This window comes from Lucilia cuprina, chromosome 3 (genome assembly GCF_022045245.1).
Source record: "Lucilia cuprina isolate Lc7/37 chromosome 3, ASM2204524v1, whole genome shotgun sequence".
Taxonomy (NCBI): Eukaryota; Metazoa; Arthropoda; class Insecta; order Diptera; family Calliphoridae; genus Lucilia; species Lucilia cuprina.
Genome location: NC_060951.1, coordinates 44,188,600 through 44,215,647, shown reverse-complemented (window position 1 = coordinate 44,215,647; position 27,048 = coordinate 44,188,600). Strand labels below are relative to the sequence as shown.

The window sequence follows — 27,048 nt, the reverse complement described above, 5'->3', positions numbered from 1 at the left end:
TTGGAGGTAAATTGGGAACACATAAGGGATTTTAAAACTGCTTTCAGTTTTCTGATCCCAGCTTTGGGATTTTAAAACAAGTGTTAAAATTTTAATGAAAGATAGGTCAAATTTGGATGAGGAAATAGCGAGATTATCAAAATACTATGACATATTTTTCATACCAGGATATTTCCCATTAATATAGCTTTTTAATAAAAATAGAGTTTACACACTTTACGTCCCAAAAAATATCAAAAATCTTCCATTTCTTCAATGTTTATACCCCACACCACTGTAGTGGAGAGGGTATTATGCGCGTGTGGTAACTTTTGTAACACCCAAAAATATTAGTCCTATACCCACCATAAAGTATACCAATCATCACAGAATCACTTTCTGAGTCGATTTAGATCTTCCCGTTGTCCGACAGTCTGTGTGTCCACGTAAAGCTAGTGAGCACGCTACAGGTAGCAATTTTCATGATAATGCTCTTCTTTTGGCCAAAAGACGAACGTTGTTGTTTAAAATCAGTCCATTATTTAGCATAGCCCCCATACAACCGTACAACCGAATACACTACCGATTTTTGTAATGATCAGACCTTATATGAAAATATTTGCCCATAAATTAAATCAATCAATCAATCAATCTATCTATCTATCTATCTATCTATCTATCTATCTATCTATCTATCTATCTATCTATCTATCTATCTATCTATCTATCTATCTATCTATCTATCTATCTATCTATCTATCTATCTATCTATCTATCTATCTATCTATCTATCTATCTATCTATCTATTGATCTATTGATCTATCGATCTATCGATCTATCGATCTATCTATCTATCTTTCTATTTATTTATTTATTTATTTATTTATTTATTTATTTATTTATTTATTTATTTATTTATCTATCTATCTATCTATCTATCTATCTATCTATCTATCTATCTATCTATCTATCTATCTATCTATCTATCTATCTATCTATCTATCTATCTATCTATCTATCTATCTATCTATCTATCTATCTATCTATCTATCTATCTATCTATCTATCTATCTATCTATCTATCTATCTATCTATCTATCTATCTATCTATCTATCTATCTATCTATCTATCTATCTATCTACCTATCTATCTATGTATCTATCTATCTATATATCCAGCATTCAATCGATCACGAATTCATGTGATTTCCCTAAAAATCACATAACCCTAATTGGAAATGGTGTTTTGCCTAAGAAGTATGTAGAAAAAACACCAACAAAAACGAATTACAATATCTTCACATGAATACACTAAAAATATACTTTAAAGTAATAAAATATAATAAATTCAAATTAAAAAAAAATATATATTAAAAAATCAAAACCGTCATTTAAACGGTAAATTATTTTGTATGCTAAAAAAAACAATAAAAAATCAAATTCATAAAAGAATTAAAATTAATAACAAAAAACTAAAAAAAATACATTATACAAAAACAACAAAAAATATGAATAAATTTTAACCAATAAGAGAATAAATAAAAAAATATTAGTTAAAATAATGACATACGATTCTGAGTTTTTTGTTTATTTTGTTTTTTAGACAAAAAAGAAAAGAATTATAATTTTTTTATTACTTTAATATTTTAGTTAAGTATTTCTCGTTATTTCGAGAAAATATTTGTTGTTTTTGTTGCTGTTGGTTTTTTTGTATATTTTGTTTATTGTTTTGTGGCACAAACAGAGGAAGAAGAAAATCTTTGTATGTGTTTTGTTAAGTTGTGTTTTTTTAATACAAATTGAAATGAATAAATAAAATACAAAAAAAAAACAATAATAATAAGAATATGAATTTAATTTTCGTTTTTGTTGAATTCAATTTTGTATCGTGTGTGTGTGTATGTGAGTTTCTGTTTCTTTAACGTTCCAATAAAAATAATAAATGGAAAAAATTATGTATACTCAAGCTTAATTGAATAAAAAAATACAACAGCAACAACAACAATAGTAACTACGAAATCATAATAATAAATGATAATAAAATAAAATATACAAGTTTGATTTGTTTTTCTTTCTACTCCTCTACACGTCGTATGAATTTCTATATAAAAAGTATTTTTCAAATTGTTTTCGAAATTCGAATAAGTAAAAATATAGTAAAATGTTTGTTTGTGTTGGTATGAAAATATTTTGTGTAAGTATGTGTAAGTGTGCAATTGTGTATACAAGCAGAAAATTAATTTAATAAAATTATTGTGATTTATTTAATTTATATTTTTTGTTGTTGTTGCTGTTGTTTCATTTCTGTTTAAATTAATACTCATATTTCTTTTTAAATTTTTTGATGTGATTTAAATTTTTGTGTTTTTTTTTCCTCTGCTTTCGGTTATTTTTTTAATTGAAAATCTCAGTAAATTAACACAAATTGTTTTAAAAATATATTTTTTAAATGAATTCAGTGAAATTAATTAATTTATTTGATTGAAATTTGTTTTTTTAATATAAATTTGTTGAGAATTATATTTTATATTTTTTCATCACTTCATTGGCAATAATATTGTTGTATATCGAGATAATTGGTTTTATCAAATGTTCACCGAGATAATGATAAATAAAATTAAGAATTTCTCAAGTGAAAAAATTGGCTAACAAAACTATGTAAATTTTTGCGAAGTTTTTTAAACTGTTTTCAATTTCTATAAATTTGCGATATAAGTTATATACATTTATCTGGATCGTTATAGATAGCGGTGTTGATTAAGTCATGTCCGTCTGTATATATATTTGTTGAGCTCAAGTTCCTCATCCAAATCTTGAATAATTATATAGAAGTTGTCTATGAATATCGAGAGTTTTAACGTGAGCACCTGCCCTGACGGTCTTATCTCACGGTGGTCTTTTTCATCCACTCGGTAGACTTGAGAACGGTTTACCATCGCCTCTTTATCCATCAATGAAGAACTCAGGTGGCAATTTTTGTGCATTGGCTTTGACCGGTCCATGCTCAAGTACTTTGCTGGAGTACTCGAGCTATCTAATCTCTGACCATTGGATGGCCTCTGTTGATTTGGCAACATCACCTAGAGACGTAACCGGTGGACCGAAGTAAGATCCATCAATAAGCCGAAGACATTGTTCTTACAAACAGGGGCACTGTGGTAATTCTGATATGAACAGAGTATACTCTGACCATATCTGGACAAGGAAGGAAAATTCAATGGTATCATTCAACCCAGCACACATCTCATTCATACGACACATTCATAAGAGAAAAACATACAACACATTCATTATAAGTAGACGGGTGGGGTAAGGTCTGCCGTACCTCACATTCATCCCGTACCATATACAATTAATACCAACTCATTTCCAACGCTTAGTCCCACAGTTACTTCTCTGTGGGGTAGCTGTTGTTTCGACAACAGCACCGAACTTATCCCGAAATATTGACTTTACCTTACATCAGTCTTTTAGGATTAGCAGCGAAAAAAGAAGTAGAATTTACTCTATGGAAGTACTAAAAAGACCTGAAGAAGTGATGATTTTAACACAGGCTTGGCATAGGAGACATGTCCAATATTTTATTTGTTTTCAAATTCACTACATCTGAAGTCATTCACAGGAAGTGATTTTTATTTTTTTTTTTTGGAAGTTATTAGGAAGTGAAATTTAAGTATTATAGAATACAAATAATTTGACTCAAATAATATTAACAATAATAAATTACACGCATTTATCAATTAACTCCAGAATTAAATTGGTTTAATTAAAAAAAATCAGTACAAACAATTAACTGAAGAGAACCTTGTATGAGAAATAAGGATAATAATTGACCGTTATTCATAAAATTCTTTTAGACCAATTTTGGTTCATACAAAACATCTTTACATCGAATATCACTTCCCGACACTTTCTTGTATACAATTTCATACGTTCACGTATTTTTAAGTCAGCAAAAATCGTTAAAGGAATTTTCTGATGGACCGATCCTCAATATATTTGGTAGAGCTTTCAACAGACAGACGGACAGACATGCCTAGATCGTCTTAGAATTCAATAAGGACCCAGAATATATATACTTTTGTCGGTCTATGACCAACATTTCGTTGTATTACAAACGAAATGACAAGATCTATATACCCCCCATCTTTTTTGATGGTGGGTATAAAAATATACCTTCAATTAAAAAAAATCGATTCCTTTCGCTTCTTTGGAAGTCAATTAATATCACTTCACTGTGGTGATAAATGTTTTTCCTTTGGAAGTTCTTCGTTTTATTTTTGCTGGAATTCTATATACGGACTAACTAGAGAAATTACATAAAGCATTTTATTGATATATTTTTTTGTTGCTCACATAATACTTTTTAAATATAGAAACTAAAACATGAATATTAACTTATATCCCTACCAGCAAGAGTATACAAAAATGTTACGAATTCGTATAGCTTAGAAGAAAATTTTTTGCGGTAACAATCTTATTCGTATTGCGGAAGATACCTCCTTCGGGAGAGATTGTACGGCCAGGGCGATACTTCCTAGCAATACTTCTAGAAGATAAAAAAATAGACATTGCTAGATAAACAGGATGGTAATAATAAGAAGATATCTTAAGATAATGATCTAGAAGATATATAAGTAGGAGATATTACCCTATTATCGTTTGGAAAAAAATTATAAGAAATAAAAAATTGGCAATTTTAAACGCATTCATTCCTGTTAGCAACATAAAATTACAGAATTTATAGAAAATATATCAATATAAATTTTCAAAATTAACGTTTTTCAGCACAAGTTTCTTTTGTCCTCATAAAGTTTCTTTTAATATTTACTTCTTTGAAGGGTTCTGAAAACCAAAACACCATGATTATCATTTTTGTGTTGTTTAAAAGGATAAATGGACATTGTATTGCTAATATCTTGATTTACAGCGGATTAATAATTTTATTAAAATTTACAAAAAAAAGAAAGTTGAAGTTTATTATCGCTATAACTTCATCTATGCGATATCGTAAGGATATCCAAAACTTATTGCACAGGATGAAAATCCTCTTACGGATATTAATGAAAAATTATTTAAATAGTTTTGCCAATTTCACTTTTAACTAATAATATTAATATTTTCTATGGACGATATCTTCCAAATGTTTGTAGGGATTATTCTATATATATTTTGGTCCTTTTTGATGTATTTTGATTGGGTTGCGAAGCACCCAGGGTACGCTAGTTCAACATAAACTAGACCTTTATGGAGCAATTCTCATTCTACAGAGGATCGCTAACCCCATACAAAGTCCACTTGACTTTAACGCGATGAAATTCGACAAAGTTTTCTATGAGCAAAAATCTCTACTATATAAGGTATTTTCCCAATAAAAACTGCGTACAAGTTTAAATATCACACACAAGACACTTTCTAATAAAAAATATTTGAATTCAATTTGAATACATAAGTAATTATTATGCACAAGAAAACAAAATAGCTGAAATATAATATTCTTTCTAGTTTTTCATTATCAAGAAAATTTCTCATTCAACAAGTAAGAGTACTATATTCGGCTATGCCGAATCTTATATACCCACCATCAATCCTCGATTGACTCGAATGAAACTAAATTATGTCGAATTACATCTATATACTCGTATTTTTAGGCCTGTTATAAGAGTTAAAGAAATTTTCTGATGGAAATCTTATATAGGGGGGTAGGGTTAATTATGGTAGATAGAATATTGATTGGTTGCAGTCATTTTCTAAAGGGGACCTTATATGGAGGGTAAGGTCAATGATGGACCGATCCTCATAAAGTTTTTAAGATAGATTTTGCCTCGTCTGAAACTTACTTTTGTCGAATTTCATCTATATACTAGTATATTTAATCCAGTAATGAGCGTTAAAGTCCTTTTGTGAAGAGGGCCTATATATATTACGGACCGATCCTCATAAAATTTTGCATAGTGATTTGGATAATAAGAATCTTACTTATGTCGAATTTCATCGCTATATTCATATTTTAAAACAAGTTATGACTGTTAAAGCTGCTTTTCGATGGGCCACTTGTATGGGGGCTATCCGAAACATGGACCGATATTGCCCATTTTCAATACCAAACAAACTTTGATTATAAGAAATATTAATGTGAAATTTCTAGCTCATTCCATTCGGACTCTATCTTACATTCAACAGACAGACAGACGGACAGACATGTCTAGATCGTCTTAGAATTTAATGACGACCCAGAATTTACATATATACTTTTGTGGGTCTATGACCAATATTTCGATGTGTTACAAACGGAATGACAAAATCAATATACCCGCATCTTTTTTGATGGTGGGTATAAAAACATCACCATTTATATAACATTCCAATATTCAAATGAAAGTATTGGATATAATAACAATTTAAATTAAAATAAATATGAAAAATTCATTCAATAAATGATTATAATTTGTATACAAAGAAATGTAAAGGAAAAAAGGAAAGAGAAAAAACACTGTCATGAATAATAATAAAATAAATTGTAAAACAATTAATAAAAATTTTATTAAATTAATAAATATTCATAAACATACTATTTAAAATATTATAAAACAATAACAAGGCATTGTTTTAAAAATAAAAAATTAAAAAAAAAAATGGTTGCTTACCTTAACATCAGCTAGAGTGGTGATTTTTTTCCATAATGAATCTTCACCAAATATTGAAATCATTTGTGTGGCATTATTATTGCTGTTGCCATTTGGAGAAGGTGATGCTGCCGATGTGATGCAAATGCGACATATTTGTAGATAGTTGTTAGATAAAGATGAAAATGATGAGGATGTTGTAGCGGCAGCAGCAGCCATAGTGAAAACATTTAATTTAGATTTTTAACACTTTACACACTTTTTAAATTTCAAATTTCAAAAACAAAATTTAAAATTTTTTTTATTTTTTTTTCTTTTAAAAGATGTTCTTTATCTTTTTAATTAGTTTAATATATAATTTTATTTTCACACATTCACAACTACATACATATGTTAAAGAGATATTTATTTGTTTTTGTTAGGTGTGTTGTTGTTTTTCAAACTAAATTAACATTTATAGCTTGATGTTGTTGATATTTGTTGTTCTCTTTATATTGGACGGAAGGAAGGTGTTTGTTATTTTAAAGTTGAGTTGTTATAGATTTGTAACATGTATGATGATGACATGTGGAACGAACCAGCGAACGAACAGCAACTTGTTAGTGTAAACAAATCATAAAAATCACACTTTGCACAAACACAGTCTTGCTCACACACAGCAAGTAACAACAAGTGTGCAAAATTTAATAAAATCAAATATCCATAAGTTACAAAATTACTGAGAGAGCGAAAGAGAGAGTGAGAGATTATTTAAATTATTATTAAGCAAAAGTAAATTGCAAAAACAAATAAATTTAATGACAACAATAACAAAAATTATCACACATTTAACTATAAATGACTATTATGACTGTAAAGAGAGCACGAATTAAGAGATGAAAACACACATAAGAGAGAGCGTTTAAAAGAGTGTAAAACTTTCGCAAATATCTTTCTTTAAATGCTGAACTACTGTTACGCGCGCAAGATATTTATAAATATTTTAAACTTTTTTTCTTTTATTAAATTGTTGTTAATTTTTTTTTAATTAATTTGTTTTGAAAATTGTATTTTTTCTTTACAGGAAAAGGAAATATTTTACACACACACACACCGTTAGTATTTTTCTCTTTTTCAAATAAATTGTTGAAACTGAATTAAAAAATTTTAATAATTTTTTTTGGTTGTTGTTTTTTCAATTAACTATTTTATAATAATTTTTAAAAAATTTAAATCGTAAGCGGCGGTGGCAACGTTAAACGACATACTACAACTCTGCTGATCCAATAACTAAAACAGACTGCGAACGACGACTACGACTACGTTTATGTCTTGTGTGTGACTCTGGGACTGTTGCCGTGGTTGTTGTTGTTGCTGTTGTTGTTGTGTGTTTGACTCCGACTCTAGTAAGTGAATCTAAAATAAAAAATGAAAAATAATATAAAAATGAAAAATAACAACAAAAACAAACAGCAGCAGAGGAGAATAAGAAAATTTTGTTGTATATTAATAATAATAACAAAAACAACAACAAAAGAAAAAAACACACATATAAAATAAAACGTAAACACATACCATCAAACAAACAATAGTGTTTTTTTAAGAAATTACAATTATTTACAAACGAGTATTTCGTTCGTACCAACCAAATATTTTCTGAAACACACACACAGATACTTTTACTCACACAAACATACTTTTAGAATATTTTTTTTTTGTCCAACAATAAGAACAACAAACAAAAAACTAGAAAATACTCTAGAAAAAAAATATTGAAAATTTTAGTTTAGTTTACATTTTTCTTCTGTTTGTTTTTTCAATAAATTGTGTGAAAAATACAAAAAAAGTATAAAGAATTTATGTATTAAAAAGAAATAAATGAAACACGATAAGATAGGATATAAATTGAAAAAACTTATTCACACACACACACACACACACTTACACATTTACTTACATACTTGTTAAATAAGTGTAAATAACGTAAGAAAAAAAATTCAAATAAAATTAATATCGAATGATGTTAATTATGATTTAAAAATGCATTAAATATAATTAAATAACAACAATGATGTTTAAATACATATGTTGTTGTTTTTAGGTTTTGTTATGGAGAGAGTAAAATGTTGAAACAAATATGTCTACATGCAATAATTAAATAAATGCAATACTTATTATTTAATATAAATTAATTATCCACATATTTATTTATTTATTTATAAAAATAAATAAAAATTGTGTAACAATTTCTTATTTAAAATTATATAAAAAAAATATATTTCTTCCTGTTATTTTATACAAAAATTATTAAAAAAAGTCACAAAAAAATCGGATATCCGACAAAAATATTCGCAAAAAAAATACGTACAATAAATATATATATATTTTTGGGCGATTTCGTGACAAGTGACCAAACTTAAAACAAGTAAGAAATTATATATAATACCATAAAACTGTTACAAAACTAAAACATTTAAGTTGACTTGTATCTTGCCTCAGATATACCATTTAAGCCATAAATAAAGCTGTGAACATTAAAGTAAATTTTTTTATGTTAAACAAATTGTAAACTTTAAAACCCTATTCGGCTGGTTCAGTTGTATATGAGATAGGTGATGGCCAGACGGACGGACATAAATATTGGTTTTTGGTATGAAAGAGAAGTGATCACAGATTTCGCTTGTTTTTGCTGTATCTCTTATAGTTTTAAAGAAAAAACGGACTTTTTTGATCACAGATTTCGCTTGTTTTTGCTGTAACTCTTATAGTTTTCGAGAAAAACGGACTTTTATGTTTTGACTCAAAATATTGGTTTTTGGTATGCAATATAAGTGTTCAATGAATTCGCTTGTTTTTGCTGTAACTCTTATAGTTTTCAAGAAAAACGGACTTTTATGTTTTGACTCAAAATATTGGTTTTTGGTATGAAATAGAAGTGATCACAAATTTCGCTTGTTTTTGCTGTATCTCTTATAGTTTTCGAGAAAAACGGACATTTATGTTTTGACTCAAAATACTGGTTTTTGGAATGAAATAGAAGTGATCACAGATTTCGCTTGTTTTAGCTGTAACTCTTATAGTTTTCGAGAAAAACGAACTTTTATGTTTTGACTCGAAATATTGGTTTTTGGTGTGAAATAGAAGTGATCACAGATTTCGCTTGTTTTTGCTGTAACTCCTATAGTTTTCGAGATAGTTTTTTGCTGTATCTCTTATAGTTTTCGAGAAAATGGGACTTTTATGTTTTGACTGAAAATATTAGTTTTTGGAATGAAATAGAAGTGATCACAGATTTCGCTTGTTTTTGCTGTATCTCTTATAGTTTTCGAGAAAAACCAAATTTTATGTTTTGACTCAAAATATTGGTTTTTGGTATGTAATAGAAGTGATCACAGATTTCACTTGCTTTTGCAGTATGTTTTTTTTTTTTTTGACTCATAACATTGGTTTTTGGAATGAAATAGAAGTGATCACAGATTTCGCTAGTTTTTGCTGTAACTATTATAGTTTTCGAGAAAAACGGACTTTTATGTTCCGACTCACAATATGGGTTTTTGGTATGAAATACAATTGATAACAGATTTCGCTTGTTTTTCTGTAACTCTTATAGTTATAGAGAAAAACGGATTTTTATGTTTTTGGAATGAAATAGAAGTGATCACAGATTTCGCTTGTTTTTGCTGTATCTCTTATAGTTTTCGGGAAAAACGGACTTTTATGTTTTGACTGAAAATATTAGTTTTTGGAATGAAATAGAAGTGATCACAGATTTCGCTTGTTTTTGCTGAAAAACGGACTTTTATGTTTCGACTCACAATATTAGTTTTTGGTATGAAATACAACTGATCACAGATTTCGCTCGTTTCTATTTATAGTTATTGAGAAAAACTGACTTTTATGTTTTGACTCATAATATTTGTTTTTGGAATGAAAAATAAGTGATCACAGATTTCGCTTGTTTTTGCTGTAACTCTTATGGTTTTCGAAAAAAACGGACTTTTATGTTTCGACTCACAATATTAGTTTTTGGTATGAAATACAACTGATCACAGATTTCGCTCGTTTCTATTTATAGTTATTGAGAAAAACGGACTTTTATGTTTTGACTCAAAATATTGGTTTTTGGTGTGAAATAGAAGTGATCACAGATTTCGCTTGTTTTTGCTGTAACTCTTATAGTTTTCCAGAAAAAGGGACTTTTAGGTTTTGACTCAAAATATTGGTTTTTGGTGTAAAATAGAAGTGATCACAGATTTCGCTTGTTTTTGCTGTATCTCTTATAGTTTTCGAGAAAAATGGACTTTTATGTTTTGACTCAAAATATTGGTTTTTGGTGTAAAATAGAAGTGATCACAGATTTCGCTTGTTTTTGCTGTATCTCTTATAGTTTTCGAGAAAAACGGACTTTTATGTTTTGACTCAAAATATTGTTTTTTTTTTGCTGTACTCCTATAGTTTTCGAGATAGTTTTTTGCTGTATCTCTTATAGTTTTCGAGAAAATGTGACTTTTATGTTTTGACTGAATATATTAGTGTTTAGAATGAAATAGAAGTGATCACAGATTTCGCTTGATTATGCTGTATCTCTTATAGTTTTCGAGAAAAACAAAATTTTATGTTTTGACTCAAAATATTGGTTTTTGGTATGCTGTATTTCTTATAGTTTTCGAGAAAAACTCAACTGTTTTGACTCAAAATCACAGATTTCACTTGCTTTTGCTGTATGTTTTTTTTTTTGACTCAAAATATTGGTTTTTGGAATGAAATAGAAGTGATCACAGATTTCGCTTGTTTTTGCTGTAACTATTATAGTTTTCGAGAAAAACGGACTTTTATGTTCCGACTCACAATATGGGTTTTTGGTATGAAATACAATTGATAACAGATTTCGCTTGTTTTTTCTGTAACTCTTATAGTTATAGAAAATAACGGATTTTTATTTTTTTGGAATGAAATAGAAGTGATCACAGATTTCGCTTGTTTTTGCTGTATCTCTTATAGTTTTCAAGAAAAACGGACTTTTATGTTTTAACCCAAAATATTGGTTTTTGGTATGAAATAGAAGTGATCACAGATTTCGCTTATTTTTGCTGCAACTCTTATAGGTTTCGAGAAAAACGGACTTTTATGTTTCGACTCAAAATATCGGTTTTTGGTATGAAATACAAGTGATCACAGATTTCGCTTGCTTTTGCTGTATCTTTTATAGTTTTCGAGAAAAAGGGACTTTTATGTTTTGACTCAAAATATTGGTTTTTGGTATGCAATAGAAGTGATCACAGATTTCGCTTGTTTTTGCAAGCGTTTCCGTTATGTTTCGACTCAAAAAATTGGTTTTTGGTATGAAATAGAAGTGATCACGGATTTCGCTTGTTTTTGCTGTAACTCTTATAGTTTCCGAGAAAAAGGGACTTTTATCTTTAGACTCAAAATATTGGTTTTTGGTGTGCAATAGAAATGATCACAGAAGTGATCACAGATTTCACTTGTTTTTGCTGTATCTCTTATAGTTTTCAAGATAAACGGACTTATATGTTTTGACTCAAAATATTTGATTTTGGTATGAAATAGAAGTGATCACAGATTTCGCTTGTTTTTGCAAGCGTTTCCGTTATGTTTCGACTCAAAAAATTGGTTTTTGGTATGAAATAGAAGTGATCACGGATTTCGCTTGTTTTTGCTGTAACTCTTATAGTTTCCGAGAAAAAGCGACTTTTATCTTTAGACTCAAAATATTGGTTTTTGGTGTGCAATAGAAATGATCACAGATTTCGCTTGTTTTACCTGCATCTTTTATAGTTTTCGAGAAAAACGGACTTTTGTGTTTTGACTCAAAATAATGGTTTTTGGTATGAAATAGAAGTGATCACAGCTTTCGCTTGTTTTTGCTGTATCTCTTATAGTTTTCGAGAAAAACGGACTTTTATGTTTTGACTCAAAATATTGGTTTTGGTATGCAATAAAAGTGATTTCGCTTGTTTTTGCTGCAACTCTTATAGTTTTAGAGAAAAACGGACTTTTATGTTTTGACTCAAAATATTGGTTTTTGGAATGAAATAGAAGTAATCAGAGATGTTTTTGTTTTGGCTGCATCTTTTATAGTTTTCGAGAAAAACGGACTTTTATGTTTTGACTCAAAATATTGGTTTTTGGTATGCAATAGAAGTGATCACAGATTTCGCTTCTTTTTGCTGTATCTCTTATAGTTTGCGAGAAAAATGGACTTTTATGTTTTGACTCAAAATATTGGTTTTTGGAATGAAATAGAAGTAAGCACAGATGTTTTTGTTTTTGCTGCATCTTTTAGAGTTTTCAAGAAAAACGGACTTTTATGTTTTGACTCAAAATAATGGTTTTTGGTATGAAATAGAAGTGATCACAGATTTCGCTTGTTTTTGCTGTAACTCTTATAGTTTTCGAGAAAAACGGACTTTTATGTTTTGACTCAAGATATTGGTTTTTGGTATGGAATACAAGTGATCACAGATTTCGGTTGTTATTGGTTTTGAGTATGAAATAGAAGTGATCACAGATTTCACTTGCTTTTGCTGTATCTTTTATAGTTTTCGAGAAAAAGGGACTTTTATGTTTTGACTCAAAATATTAGTTTTTGGAATGAAATAGAAATGACCACAGATTTCGCTGGTTTTTGCTGTAACTCTTATAGTTTTCGAGACAAACAGACTTTAATGTTTTGACTCACAATATTGTTTTTTGGTGTGAAACAGAAGTGATCACAGATTTCGCTTGTTTCTGTTTCAAGAAAAACGGACTTTTATGTATTGACTCAAAATATTGGTTTTTGGTATGAAATACAAGTGATCACAGATTTCGCTTGCTTTTGCTGTATCTATTATAGTTTTCGAGAAAAACGAAATTTTAAGTTTTGACTCAAAATATTGGTTTTTGGTATGCAATAGAAGTGATCACAGATTTCGCTTGCTTTTGCTGTATCTCTTACAGTTTTCGAGAAAAAGGGACTTTTATGTTTTGACTCAAAATATTGGTTTTTGGAATGAAATAGAAATGATCACAGATTTCGCTTGTTTTTTCTGTAACTCTTATAGTTTTCGAGAAAAACGGACTCTAATGTTTTGACTCACAATATTGTTTTTTGGTGTGAAACAGAAGTGATCACAGATTTCGTTTGTTTCTGTTGTATTTTTATAGTTTTCCAAAAAAGGGACATTTAAGTTTTCACTCAAAATATTGGTTTCTGGTATGCAATAGAAGTGTTCACAGATTTCACTTGTTTTTGCTATATCTCTTATAGTTTTCGAGAAAAAGGGACTTTTATGTTTTGACTCAAAATATTGGTTTTTGGTATAAAATAGAAAAGACAGATTTCGCTGTATCTCTTATAGTTTCCGAGAAAAACGGACTTTTATGTTTTGACTCAAAATATTGGTTTTTGGTATGCAATAGAAGTGATAACAGATTTCGCTTGTTTTTGCTGCATCTTTTATAGTTTTCGAGAAAAACGGACTTTTATGTTTTGACTCAAAATAATGATTTTTGGTATGAAATAGAAGTGATCACAGATTTCGCTTGTTGTTGCTGTAACTCTTATAGTTTTCGAGAAAAACGGACTTTTATGTTTTGCCTCAAAATATTGGTTTTTGGAATGAAATAGAAGTGATCACAGATCTCACTTGTTTCTGTTGTATTTTTATATTTTTCAAGAAAAACGGACTTTAATGTTTTGACTCAAAATACTGGTTTTTGGTATGAAATACAAGAGATCACAGATTTCGCTTGTTTTTGCTGTATCTCTTATAGTTTTCGAGAAAAACGCACATTTATGTTTTCACACAAGATATCGGTTTTTCGTAGGAAATAGAAGTAATCACAGATGTTTTTGTTTTTGCTGCATCTTTTATAGTTTTCGAGAAAAACGGACTTTTATGTTTTCACACAAGATATCGGTTTTTGGTAGGAAATAGAAGTGATCACAGATCTCTCTTGCGTTTGCTGTATCTTTTATAGCTTTCGAGAAAAAGGGACTCTTATAGTTTTCGAGAAAAACGGACTTTTATGTTTTGACTCAAAATATTGGTTTTCAGTGTGCAATAGAAGTGATCACAGATTTCACTTGTTTTTGCTGTATCTCTTACAGTTTTCTAGAAGAATGGACTTTTATGTTTTCACTCAAAATATTGGTTTCGCTTGTTTTTGCTGTATCTCTTATAGTTTTCGAGAAAAACGCACATTTATGTTTTCACACAAGATATCGGTTTTTGGTAGGAAATAGAAGTAATCACAGATGTTTTTGTTTTTGCTGCATCTTTTATAGTTTTCGAGAAAAACTGACTTTTATGTTTTGACTCAAAATATCGGTTTTTGGTAGGAAATAAAAGTGATCACAGATTTCATTTGTTTTTGCTGTATCTTTTATAGTTTTCGAGAAAAACGGACTTTTATGTTTTCACACAAGATATCGGTTTTTGGTAGGAAATAGAAGTAATCACAGATGTTTTTGTTTTTGCTGCATCTTTTATAGTTTTCGAGAAAAAGGGATTTTTATGTTTTGACTCAAAATATTGGTTTTTGGTATGAAATAGAAGTGATCACAGATTTCGCTTGTTTTTGCAGTATCTCTTATAGTTTTCAAGAAAAACGGACTTTAATGTTTTGACTCATAATATTGGTTTTTGGAATGAAATAGAAGTGATCACAGATTTCGCTTGTTTTTGCTGTAACTCTTATAGTTTTCGAGAAAAACAGACTTTTATGTTTTGACTCACAATATTGTGTTTTAGTGTGAAACAGAAGTGATCAAAGATTTCGCTTGTTTTTACTGCATCTTTTATAGTTTTCGAGAATAACGGACTTTTATGTTTTGACTCAAAATATTGGTTTTTGGTATGAAATAGAAGTGATCACAGATTTCGCTTGTTTTTGCTGTATCATTTATAGTTTTCGAGAAAATCGGACTTTTATGTTTTCACTTAAAAATTGGTTTTTGGTATGAAATAGAAGTGATCACAGATTTCACTTGTTTTTGCTGTATCTCTTATAGTTTTCAAGAAAAACGGACTTCTATGTTTTGACTCAAAATATTGTTTTTTGGAATGAAATAGAAGTGATCACAGATTTCGATTGCTTTTGCTGTATCTTTTAGAGTTTTCGAGAATAAGGGACTTTTATGTTTTCACTCAAAACATTGGTTTTTGGTATGCAATAGAAGTGATCACAGGTTTCGCTTGTTTTTGCTGTATCTCTTATAGTTTTCGAGAAAATCGGACTTTTATGTTTTCACTTAAAAAATTGGTTTTTGGTATGAAATAGAAGTGATCACAGATTTAGCTTGTTTTTGCTGTATCTCTTATAGTTTTCAAGAAAAACGGACTTCTATGTTTTGACTCAAAATATTGGTTTTTGGAATGAAATAGAAGTGATCACAGATTTCGCTTGTTTTTGCTGTATCTCTTATAGTTTTCATGAAAATCGGACTTTTATGTTTTGATTCAAAATATTGATTTTTGGTATGAATTAAAAGTAAACACAGATTTCGCTTGTTTTTGCTGAATCTCTTATAGTTTTTGAGAAAAACGGACTTTTATGTTTTGACTCAACATATTGGTTTTTGGAATGAAATAGAAGTGATCACAGATTTCGCTTGTTTTTGCTGTAACTCTTATAGTTTTCGAGAAAAACGGACTTTTATGTTTTGACTCAAAATATTGGTTTTTGGTGTGAAATAGAAGTGATCACAGATTTCGCTTGTTTTTGCTGTATCCCTTATAGCTTACGAGAAAAAGGGACTTTTATGTTTGGACTTAAATTATTGGTTTTTGAAATGAAATAGAAGTGATCACAGATTTCTCTTATTTTGCTGTAACTCTTATAGTTTTCGAGAAAAACTGACTTTTATGTTTTGACTCTAAATAACAATTTTTCGTATTAAATAGAAGTGATTACAGATTATAGTTTTCGAGAAAAACGGACTTTTAAGTTTTCACTCAAAAAATTGGTTTTTGGTATGAAATAGAAGTGATCACAGATTTCGCTTGTTTTTGCTGTATCTCTTATAGATTTCAAGAAAAACGGACTTCTATGTTTTGATTTAAAATATTGGTTTTTGGTATGCAATAGAAGTGATCACATATTTCGCTTGTTATGTTGTATTTTTATAGTTTTCAAGAAAAACGGACTTATATGTTTTGACTAAAAATATTGGTTGTTGGTATGAAATAGGACTGATCACAGATTTCGATTGCTTTTGCTGTATCTCTTATAGTTTTCAAGAAAAAGGGACTTTTATGTTTTGACTCAAAATATTGTTTTTTGGTGTGAAACAGAAGTGATCACACATTTCGCTTGTTTTTGCTGTAACTCTTATAGTTTTCGAGAAAAATGGATTTTTATGTTTTGACTAAAAATATTGGTTTTTGGTATGAAATAGAAGTGATCACAGACTTCGCTTGATTTTGCTGCATCTCTTATAGTTTTCTAGAAAAACGGACTTTTATGTTTTGACTCACAATATTGTTTTTTTAGTGTGAAACAGAAGTGATCAAAGATTTCTCTTGTTTTTGCTGTATCTTTTATAGTTTTCGAGAAAAAAGGACTTTTATATTTTCACTCAAAATATTGGTTTTTGGAATGAAACAGAAGTGATCACAGATTTCACTTGTTTTCGCTGTATCTTTTATAGTTTTTGAGAAAAACGGACTTTTATGTTTTCACTCAAAATATTAGGTTTTGGTTTGAAACAGAAGTGAACTCAGATTTTGTTTCTGCTGTATCTTTTATAGTTTTCAAGAAAAAGGGACTCTTATGTTTTGACTCAAAATATTGGTTTTCGGTGTGAAATAGAAGTGACCACAGATTTCGCTTGTTTTAGCTGTATCGCTTTTAGTTTTCTAGAAAAACGGGCTTTTATGTTTTGACTCAAAATACAATTGGCCCTACACCCATTTGTAGGTTTGCTTGTACCACTTTTTTCCAAATATATCTTTTAATATATCCACTCATTTGGCGTAAAAATGTCACGATATATGCCAAATAGTCTCAGTTTAACCTAATTTTCAAAAATATTTATTTTTGTACCCAAAATATTTTAAACAAAATATACTTAATTTAATTGTTTAAATTATAGTTAATTTAAGAAATGTATAAGACTCTTTAAATATTAAATATTTCTATCAAAAAATAATGTCAATTGATACACACATGCATACAATATGTAAGAATATAAAAATTATCCAACTGAACGAAACCCACTGTACAATTATTTCAAATCCACTTAATTTAAACACAAAAATATACTAAATGTATAATTTAATTTATAAAAGTAGTACAGAGTTTAATAAAAAAAATGAATAAGAAGAAGGAAAAAAACAACTAAATTTTAAGTTGTTTTTGTATTTGTTGTTATAACTTACATACATACATAGTACAAGTTATTTTATTTTCTTTATTATTATTGTGCTTTCTAAAAGAAAAAAATTGTATAAAATATAATAAAACTAAAAAAATATGTATAAGTATATAATTTCAATACAATACAAAACAAAATTTCAATTATTCAAACATAAATTCAAAAATTCCATATTTGTGAAAAACACATCCAACACACACACTTACAGAAGAAATAATAATAATAAAAAAGTGCCACAATAAAAAACAAATACACTTACAGAGATACAAATAAATGTATGAACAAGAAGAATGTATGAATGGATCTTTGAAATCAACGAACGAACGTATAAATATGTCTGTTGTATCTGGAATAAAAATAATAAAAACGATACCACCAACCAACCTAACAAACCACCTCAACTCACTCACTTACTTACTAACTAACTAACTACTCACCGGTAGTTTATTTTTTAAATACAACAACAAAAACTAAACACACGTTTCATTAGCTATTGTTGTTTGTTATTGTTGTTGTATTTTAACTAAATTGTAGACTAAAATTCACAAATACAATAACTAACAACAAGTACAAACGACAAAACTCAATATGAATTTAACGAAAATTCACAAAAAAAAAATAATAATGAAATTGAACGACATAGTCTCATACATACATCCATACATACATACATACATACATACATATATAGTGATTCGAGCAAAAATCAGTTGCTAAAGAAGGCATGGCTGCTATTTTTTATTTCTTTCATTTTTTTTTGGTATTTATTTTATTTATTTATTGCTAGTCAAATACTTAATAATAAAAAGAGTCAAGAAACTGAAACATATAAACTTCTTTTATTTTAGCAACAACAACAAGCTGTACAGAAAAAAATACAAATTTAACAAAAGACAAAAAAATTTTAAATGAAAATATCTACTTTTAATGCACAGTGGGCAATGGAAAATATTAAAATGTAATTATTTCGCATTTAAAACCAATAATAATCAATTACATTGTATTAATGACATGTTTCATTTATAGCAGGAAAATGTCATTAGTTTTGAATTTTCAAATAATGGTATGTAGAATAATCTACGGTAAAAGTAATCACCGAGAATTTGCTGAATACCTTTTCAATAAGGATATAGAAATATATGTCCGATTTGAACAAAACTTCTCATGACTAGTACCGAATTCCAAAAGAGAGAAACTTCCAACACCATCCTCTATATCTATCTATCTATTTATCTATCTATCTATCTATCTATCTATCTATCTATCTATCTATCTATCTATCTATCTATCTATCTATCTATCTATCTATCTATCTATCTATCTATCTATCTATCTATCTATCTATCTATCTATCTATCTATCTATCTATCTATCTATCTATCTATCTATCTATCTATCTTTTTTATTAGAATTTTAAAAAAATTATTTAGAATTTAAAAAAAAATTATTTAGAATTTAAAAAAATTAACTTAGAATTTTATTAGTTTAGAGTTTTAAAAAAATTAATTTAGAATTAAAAAAAATAATTTAGAATTTTAAAAAAAGTAATTTAGAATTTCAAAAAAATTAATTTAGAATTAAAAAAAAATCATTAAGAATTTAACAAAATGCAGATTTTTTGCCATTTAAATTGATTTCTCAAGTGGAAAATATTGATTTTAATTAAATTATATATATAAGGTGATTTAATTTTAATGTTTAAGTAAAAAATCTAGTTAGAAAAAGAAAAAAACCCATAGAAAGGCATTGAAAAGTTCATACATTTTTAAGTAAAAAAAAAAATATTTTTCTATTCGTTAATTTTTCCTGCCCTCTCAAACCCACTGTTCACTTAAACTTGCGAAAATAATAAAAAGAATTATAATAAAAAATCGGCTCAATTTATAAAAAGAAAATATACATGTAAAATAAACTATGTACACAGGAAAAAAAATTAATGCATACCAATACTATAACAAAAACCATAAGAAGAGTTCAAAGTTACCCACTAACATCCAGCCAGCCTGCCATTCATCTATCCAGCTATTCCATACCATAAAACTCTATGCCCATGCCATACCATATCAAACTGAATCCAACCAAAGACGACGATCCAACCAACCAACATACAAGTACAACAAACCAACCAAACAACAGTCAACAAAAATATGTATATTTGTTGCTGTTGTTGTTGTTCTTTTTTTAATAAAATAATAAAACAAAAAATAAATATATTTTCAAACTTAAAAACTCATAGATATTTTAAAAAAGAAACACTACCACACACACACGCACACACCAACATAATTTTCATACTTAACAAATAAACCTTAAATAGTACGAAGAAAAACAACGACAACAACAAGAAAAATAATTTTTGTTTTATTTTATTATTTGTGAAATATTTATTCGTAGATTTGTAAAGTCAAGAAAACTTATAAGCGCGTCGTCGTTCGTTGTTCCAAAAACAAACAAAAAAATTAAAAATAATAAAATCAAAGAGTCAAATTGTTATATCATTCGCTCTCTTTCACTCTCTTTGTTTTGCCTATACACAATTACAATCACACTCAAACTCAAACTCACAGACGACAAGACAAATAATTGAAACTATGAATTTTATGAATTTTACCAGTTTATCTTCTAGCAGCAGGGAATAAAAGTAAAGGAAAAAAAACAAACTACCAACGTAGAACAGTCTCAACGTCTAAACGTTCCACCGACCCACCAACCAACTAACCAACCATCCATCCAAATGAACGACGAGTACGAGTTTAATAATGTAATGAGCGCAAATTCTTTTTTCGAAATGTTTTTTAAATAAAAAATTAAAAAACAAACAAAAAAATTGAAATAAAATTTCAACTGCTCAAGTAAAATTTATAATACGACCATTAAATATGTTTTTTTTTTTTTGTTTGTATTTTTCTGCTTTTAGAATCGTAGTAAGAAACTTTAGTTCAAAGACGGGGTATGTTTCGTAGGTAAATATGTATCTGCTAGATACACTCCTAGTTTTATTTTAAAATAAAATTAAATTGAATGTAAGCAAGTGCAAATGTGTGCGTTTGTTGGTAATTGCAAGAGTATCTGTGTGTGTGTGTGTGTGTGTGTAAGTGTGTATGAATATGTAAAATATAGCATAGATTGGAAATTTACTTTAGATGTTTTATTCTCATTATAATTATTATTGTTATCGTTGTAACATTGTTACAATATTTAGTTTGTACTTAATTACACTCAGAAAAAATTGCATATCGAAGTGATTTGAAAACATTGCTTTTTCAGAATAGTAAATAATTTGCTGGGACCTTATAAATTCGAAATTTTTTTCATTACCTAATCACTGTAAAAGTTTTCCTGACATATACGCAAAAGGAATCGAAAAATTTAATATCTAAACAACGTAATCAGGTCGAAAACATTTCAAAGCATTTACTCTCAGTCCCAACCCTTGCCGTATAAATATAGATCTTAAAGGATTCCGAGGATAATAAATTGCAAGATATGAACAATAAACATATCCCTTAAGATAACAGATGCGCAAATAGTATAATATGAATAACGAATAGCGCCAGAACTCCAAGTGACCACGTGGTAGTTCTAGAATTGTTCCACCACCACCCTTTGTGACATGCAAAGTGTACCTAGTTGACGTCGGTCCATGTTCAATCACATTGCTCAAGTACGTCAGCTATATATCTCAAGTACTTCAGATCTGTGACCTTTGAAGAAGTCAAAAGCCCTTTAAATACACAAAGTAACTACCATTCTGTCCCTGATTTCCACAAAAAATTCTTTTTATCCAAAATTTACTTCTTTCATATCTCTCGTTTCCATCACTTTTCCACCAGTTCCTACATAAATAAGGACAAATTTCTCATTTTAAACCGAATATTCTATTCCAAGTGTTATAGGCTTCTATGGACATTCGCATTCATTAGTCTGGAAGTTAATAAAGATATAGCGACATAGACGTGAAAGCGGACGCGGAATTTTGGTCTTGAATGGACATTTATAGAAGACGAAACCTTCAACATAGATCTGCTTTGCGCTACAAAATGATATTGTTCAATGCCAGAACTAAATATCACTGACACGTTTACCAGGTCGTGTGTAATTCTCTGGCCCATGCTTTGACCCAACCCACGCCCGCATATAATTCCTGTAATATCAACATTTATTCACACAGTCTTTTGCACTTCCTTAACTTTGAATCCTTGCTTGTTTCAACATCAACAGTTAAACCGCAGAATATATTTGGTGTTCCAGACTTTGAGTAACCAGCTGTCATAAGGAAATGTACACTGGAAATGTTGACATCTACAGTCATTGAGTTTGATCTACATATGTAGAAGACCGAAGACCATATGGGCTACCCCGAACCATGCCAGGAAGGACCTTTGTGTATATGAGGAGAGCATACGGAATTCGTTTATAGCAGCTTAAAACGACACTCATAGAGACGCCATCAATACCGCGGTTTCAGGTTCAGGACAGGGTCTCCATGATACCCACCCTACTTCACTTAGCCAAATGGATTTACGGACTAACCCCGTTGAACTAGCCCAATTTCTTGACTTGGACTTATACATATATCGAAACAAGGAAGCTGATGAGGAGTCATCCTTCTTTTTATGTCTATTTATGTTTAAATAGGCAGATACTTCTACAAGCTTTTTTGATTTTTTCAATCTCAATCACATTTTTATAGAAATTTTGTCGTAAAGTTTTGAAAAGCAAAAAATAAATTTTTCTTATTTTAAAATAAAAATTTTTTTAAGTGTATATGATTTTAAATATTTTATTACTTAAACTTAATTTTATGTAAACACATTTACTTCATCCAACAATAACAACCATTAACCAACCAATCTAAAGATAGAAAACAACGACCGAAAGACTCTCTCACGAAAAATATATAAAGACAACTATAACAACAAAAACGGCAAACAGAAAATTTTATACAAAAAGAAAATGAGTAGAGGAAATTAAAAAATCTGAAACAACAACAAAATGCAACCTTATGGCAATAACTAAATATTTCGCACAAACAGAAAAACTTATAACTTACAATCTCCAAACCAATATTTCTGAAAACTGAAAAAAACAAAAACAAAACACAACAATAACAATAAACCTGCATTTAAATTTTTCATTTTAATACACAAACTTACATTTTTACTCAGTCTTCGGTATAAAATTGTACAACAAACACATATGAATATATAAAATAATAAATAAATAAATGAATTGTAAATGTAGGAAAACAGAAACAAATACAACAACAACAAAGTCAAAGACACACAGGAACAAAATAAGCAAACAGCCAAGGCAGCCAGCCGACCAACCGGCCGGCTAGTCATTTAGTCAGTCAGTCGGGCAGACAGTGAGTAAAGCTCAACCCACCACTAGCTTTACATGCACATTTTTACAATAAAAAACACTTTATTGCAGCACTTGCTGCTTCCGTCCGTCTGTCCTTGCAACCAAATGTTGTCGTCGTACCAAAAAAAAATGTGTGTGTGTTTTTTCTTCTGTCTTAATTTTTTTGTTGTTGCTGTTCGTTTGATCTCTCAGATACGAATGAGGCTGAGAAAATAACTCACTGTTGCTATCATTGGTTGTTGCTGTTGCTATTTGTTTGGCGGCACAAACTTCTGTTGCTGTTTTGCAGCAGATTTTTGCACTGAGACACATTTGTTTTTCTTCCGTACTTTATGTTCTTGTGTAGAAAGAGGCAAACAGAACCAAAACAAGAAATTACAAATAAAAACAAAAAATAAACGAATTATTATACGAAAATATATAGAGAGAAATAGGCACGAAAAATTAAAATGTAAGATATTTCCAATAGGCTCTAGAGTCTAGAAGATAAATATTTGTTTTTTCTTTATTGTCGATGTTTTGGAAAGGTATTTGAAGAGTTACCAACATTACATATTGCTGTTTGGTGATTTCCTCTCTCAGCCTTCTAAATTTTATTCTATAAGGCTTATGTCCTTATGGTAAAGAGCAAAATTGTAAGCACAACATCAGCTGTTGTGACCACGACTAAGCTCATATACACTCTCGGAGTAAAAAAAAATTAGAACCACGACTAAGCTCATATACACTCTCGGAGTAAAAAAATTTAAAACGATTTCTGACTCTGATGATGTATGAAATGGAATTACTATTTAAAAGTTAAACCTTTACAATATCAATCAAAAAACACTTAAAGATGATATAGCTTATTGTAATACCCTTAAATTTAGACGGGTTTGTAAATCCTATAATGTGAATCCCTAGGAAATCAAATAGTACTTTTAACAAACTAGATTCGTCAGTAATATCTTCATCAGGAATATCTTTTAGTACAAGCATTCAATATTACGGTAACTTCTTCATAGGTTCGTCCACACCAAACATTTTCGCAATCATATGATTGCATTTCGCTATAGCGGAAGGTTTTCGTTTTATTTGCACATTCATTGCTATGTTTTTATTCCCGATGTTCCTTATGTGAGTTGGGAAATGAAGTGAAAGCCATTTGGAAGAAAGCCTTGATAAATGCAACACATTTCACTTCACTGTATATCAATGGTCAACGTCTCGAGATTAGATTCATTTATTTTTTCTGGATTTCGTAAGTTCGCTTGGAAACGATGCAGGTATTAACGGAGGTGAAGGAAACCCAACGGATTAAATTTATTACTCTCACGAGGTTGCGTAGCAACATCACTAAATGGAATTTGTTGAGACGGCAGCAGCACCGAAGGACTTTTATCGAAATACATTATATTTGCTTAGACCTTTAACCAAAATTCTTTTCTCGCTAAGAAATCTTACCAATAACTATCAATGAACACGTTCTGCGGGCACATTGGTTCCCGGGACACCCGATATAAGGTTTGCGAGATAAAAACCTCCTATTTAATGTCCAGCATATTTGATGTATTGGTAGTTTCTCAAGGATTGCGGTTTGACAATATAACTTTCCTTTGACGGACTAATTGAGAAAAGAAACTCATCTATAGACCCCAGTTCATTCCCCAACCTCTATAAAACCGCGCAATCAATAGTATGATGAAATAGTGTCAGCACCTAGGGAATGGTAGACAGAAGAACGGACTTCAAGACTCAAAACTTATCCAATAAGATATTATAGGTCTATGAGGTTCTCTGGTTAGATCATGAGTTAAAAAGGCTCCCAGTAGTAACTCCGAAGGAGTCATATAACTTATCAAGTTTCGCACAAACCAGAGCTATTGGAAGCACCTCTATATTCCGGGTTTGCAATATGAGGAAGATTTGTCTCCCCGGAGGGAGACAAACATTACGATTATCACAGAAAAAGGACTAAGTCCTGAAATCCCGAATATCAAAGTCTAGCGTTTGATGCCTTTTTATAAAATGCAGCAAGGAATCTTGGTTTGCCAGATACGTTTCTGATCGAATGACCTCCTTAATGACCCTCTAGTACAAGGACATGACTACACCACTATAGTCCGTAATTCAATAAATCAAAGTTGAGGAAGATTTGTCAATGTAACATACCCCGGGAGTAACTGATTAGAACAAAAGAAATACGATCATCACAAAAAAAGGACTAAGTCCTGAAATCCCGAATATCGAAGGCTAGCGTTTGATGCCTTTGATGCAAGGAATCTTAAATTAAATGACGTCTTCAATGACCCTCTACTACAAGGACATGACTTATATACAGCCAAATCCATATATAAGGAAGTCTTACATTACCAAACCACATCAGTATGAGGAAACTTAAAGAGGCAACCCTGACCTAGGTAAATAATAAAATCACATTCGAACATTTGTTGTTTGTATTCGTACAAAAGAAATAAAATGAAAAATCATAATGAAACAATAATAAATTTTAACGAACTGAAACGAAAGAATTAATCCGAATAGTAAAGAACCTTAAGAGCAGCAGCAGGAGGAATGACAACAACAATAATATAAGCAAGAACAAACTGAACCAACCACTTTGGTTGTTGTTTTATTTCTTCATTTTTTTTTGACAGGCTCCAAGAAAGTATTTTTTTTTCTTAAAATCGAAAAAACAAAAAGGTAAGAAAAAGAATTGGTGGCCTGGTAGATGATGCTGATGCCGCTGTTGCTGTTGCTCACTGATGATGTTGGTGTTTTCTTAAAAAATGAATTGAAAATATTGTAATACTATTTTATATTATTCTTGTTCGATGTTGTTCTTGTTATTGTTGCTGTTGTAAGGAATTTATTTTTAAGCACAAATAATAGTTAAAGTTTCATGTGATGTTGCTACGTTCGTTTGTATGCTCTCCTGCTCGCTCTTTATAATTTTTTGTGTTCCTGGTTAAACTTAAGTTAAGTTCGTTTAGTTAGTTTAAGTAGATGATGATTGTTCATCAATTGTTGTTGTAGTAGTGTTTGTTATTAGTTTATTTAACTTGATTATTTTACTATTCTCTTACTCCTTTCATCTCCTCCTGCTCCTCTCTAGGTAGATATTTTGTATAATTCCTTTGGTGTTTTAGAGTGTTTTAAATTTTTGGCCATACATCTTCTGAAGATGTAAAGCAACTTACATACTCTTGAATCTGCAAAATCACAACAACTAAACGTCTTAAGAGTGTGTGTGTTGTTGTTTTTTGGGATATAAACTTTATTTTTATTATTATTCTTTCTCATCGTTATTGTTCATTCGCAGATTGTCGTTCATTATAGTCGGTATTTTTTGTGTATTGTTGCTGTTGTTGTTTCAAAAAAACAAATTAAAAGAAAAAATATATATCGACGAAAATGTTCGTAATTTATACAATCACAAATTACTAGGAAAACAAAGACACCAGTGCTTGCTTTAACCCAATGTTGCCACAGGTTGTTGAATGGGTAATATTTGATTACATATCAATTTAGTTTTATCAATAAATCATTAAAAATCTAATGCCAATAAATTTTCCAAAATTTTGTAAAAAGTAACAAGTATATATTCATTGTGAATGAACACTTACTTCTAGTTCAGTTCTAGTTCAGTTCTAGTTCAGTTTTAGTTCAGTTCTAGTTCAGTTCTAGTTCAGTTCTAGTTCAGTTCTAGTTCTAGTTCAGTTCTAGTTCAGTTC

At 29.4% G+C, this 27,048-nt stretch overlaps 1 protein-coding gene across 3 annotated transcripts in view; it reads right to left on the bottom strand.

The window, feature by feature from the left end:
- LOC111680363 overlaps positions 1–27,048 on the bottom strand; it is a 43,882-nt gene that overhangs the window by 8,705 nt on the left and 8,129 nt on the right. The window contains exons 2-3 of one of the 3 annotated variants that reach the window (XM_046946159.1): positions 7,700–8,001; positions 6,628–7,324 (exon numbers count right to left, since the gene is read on the bottom strand). In XM_046946159.1, the coding sequence (XP_046802115.1) occupies positions 6,628–6,825 (198 nt within the window). In that variant the 5' untranslated portion in view covers positions 6,826–7,324; positions 7,700–8,001. The other 2 variants (XM_046946160.1, XM_046946161.1) reach the window with 2 other exon arrangements.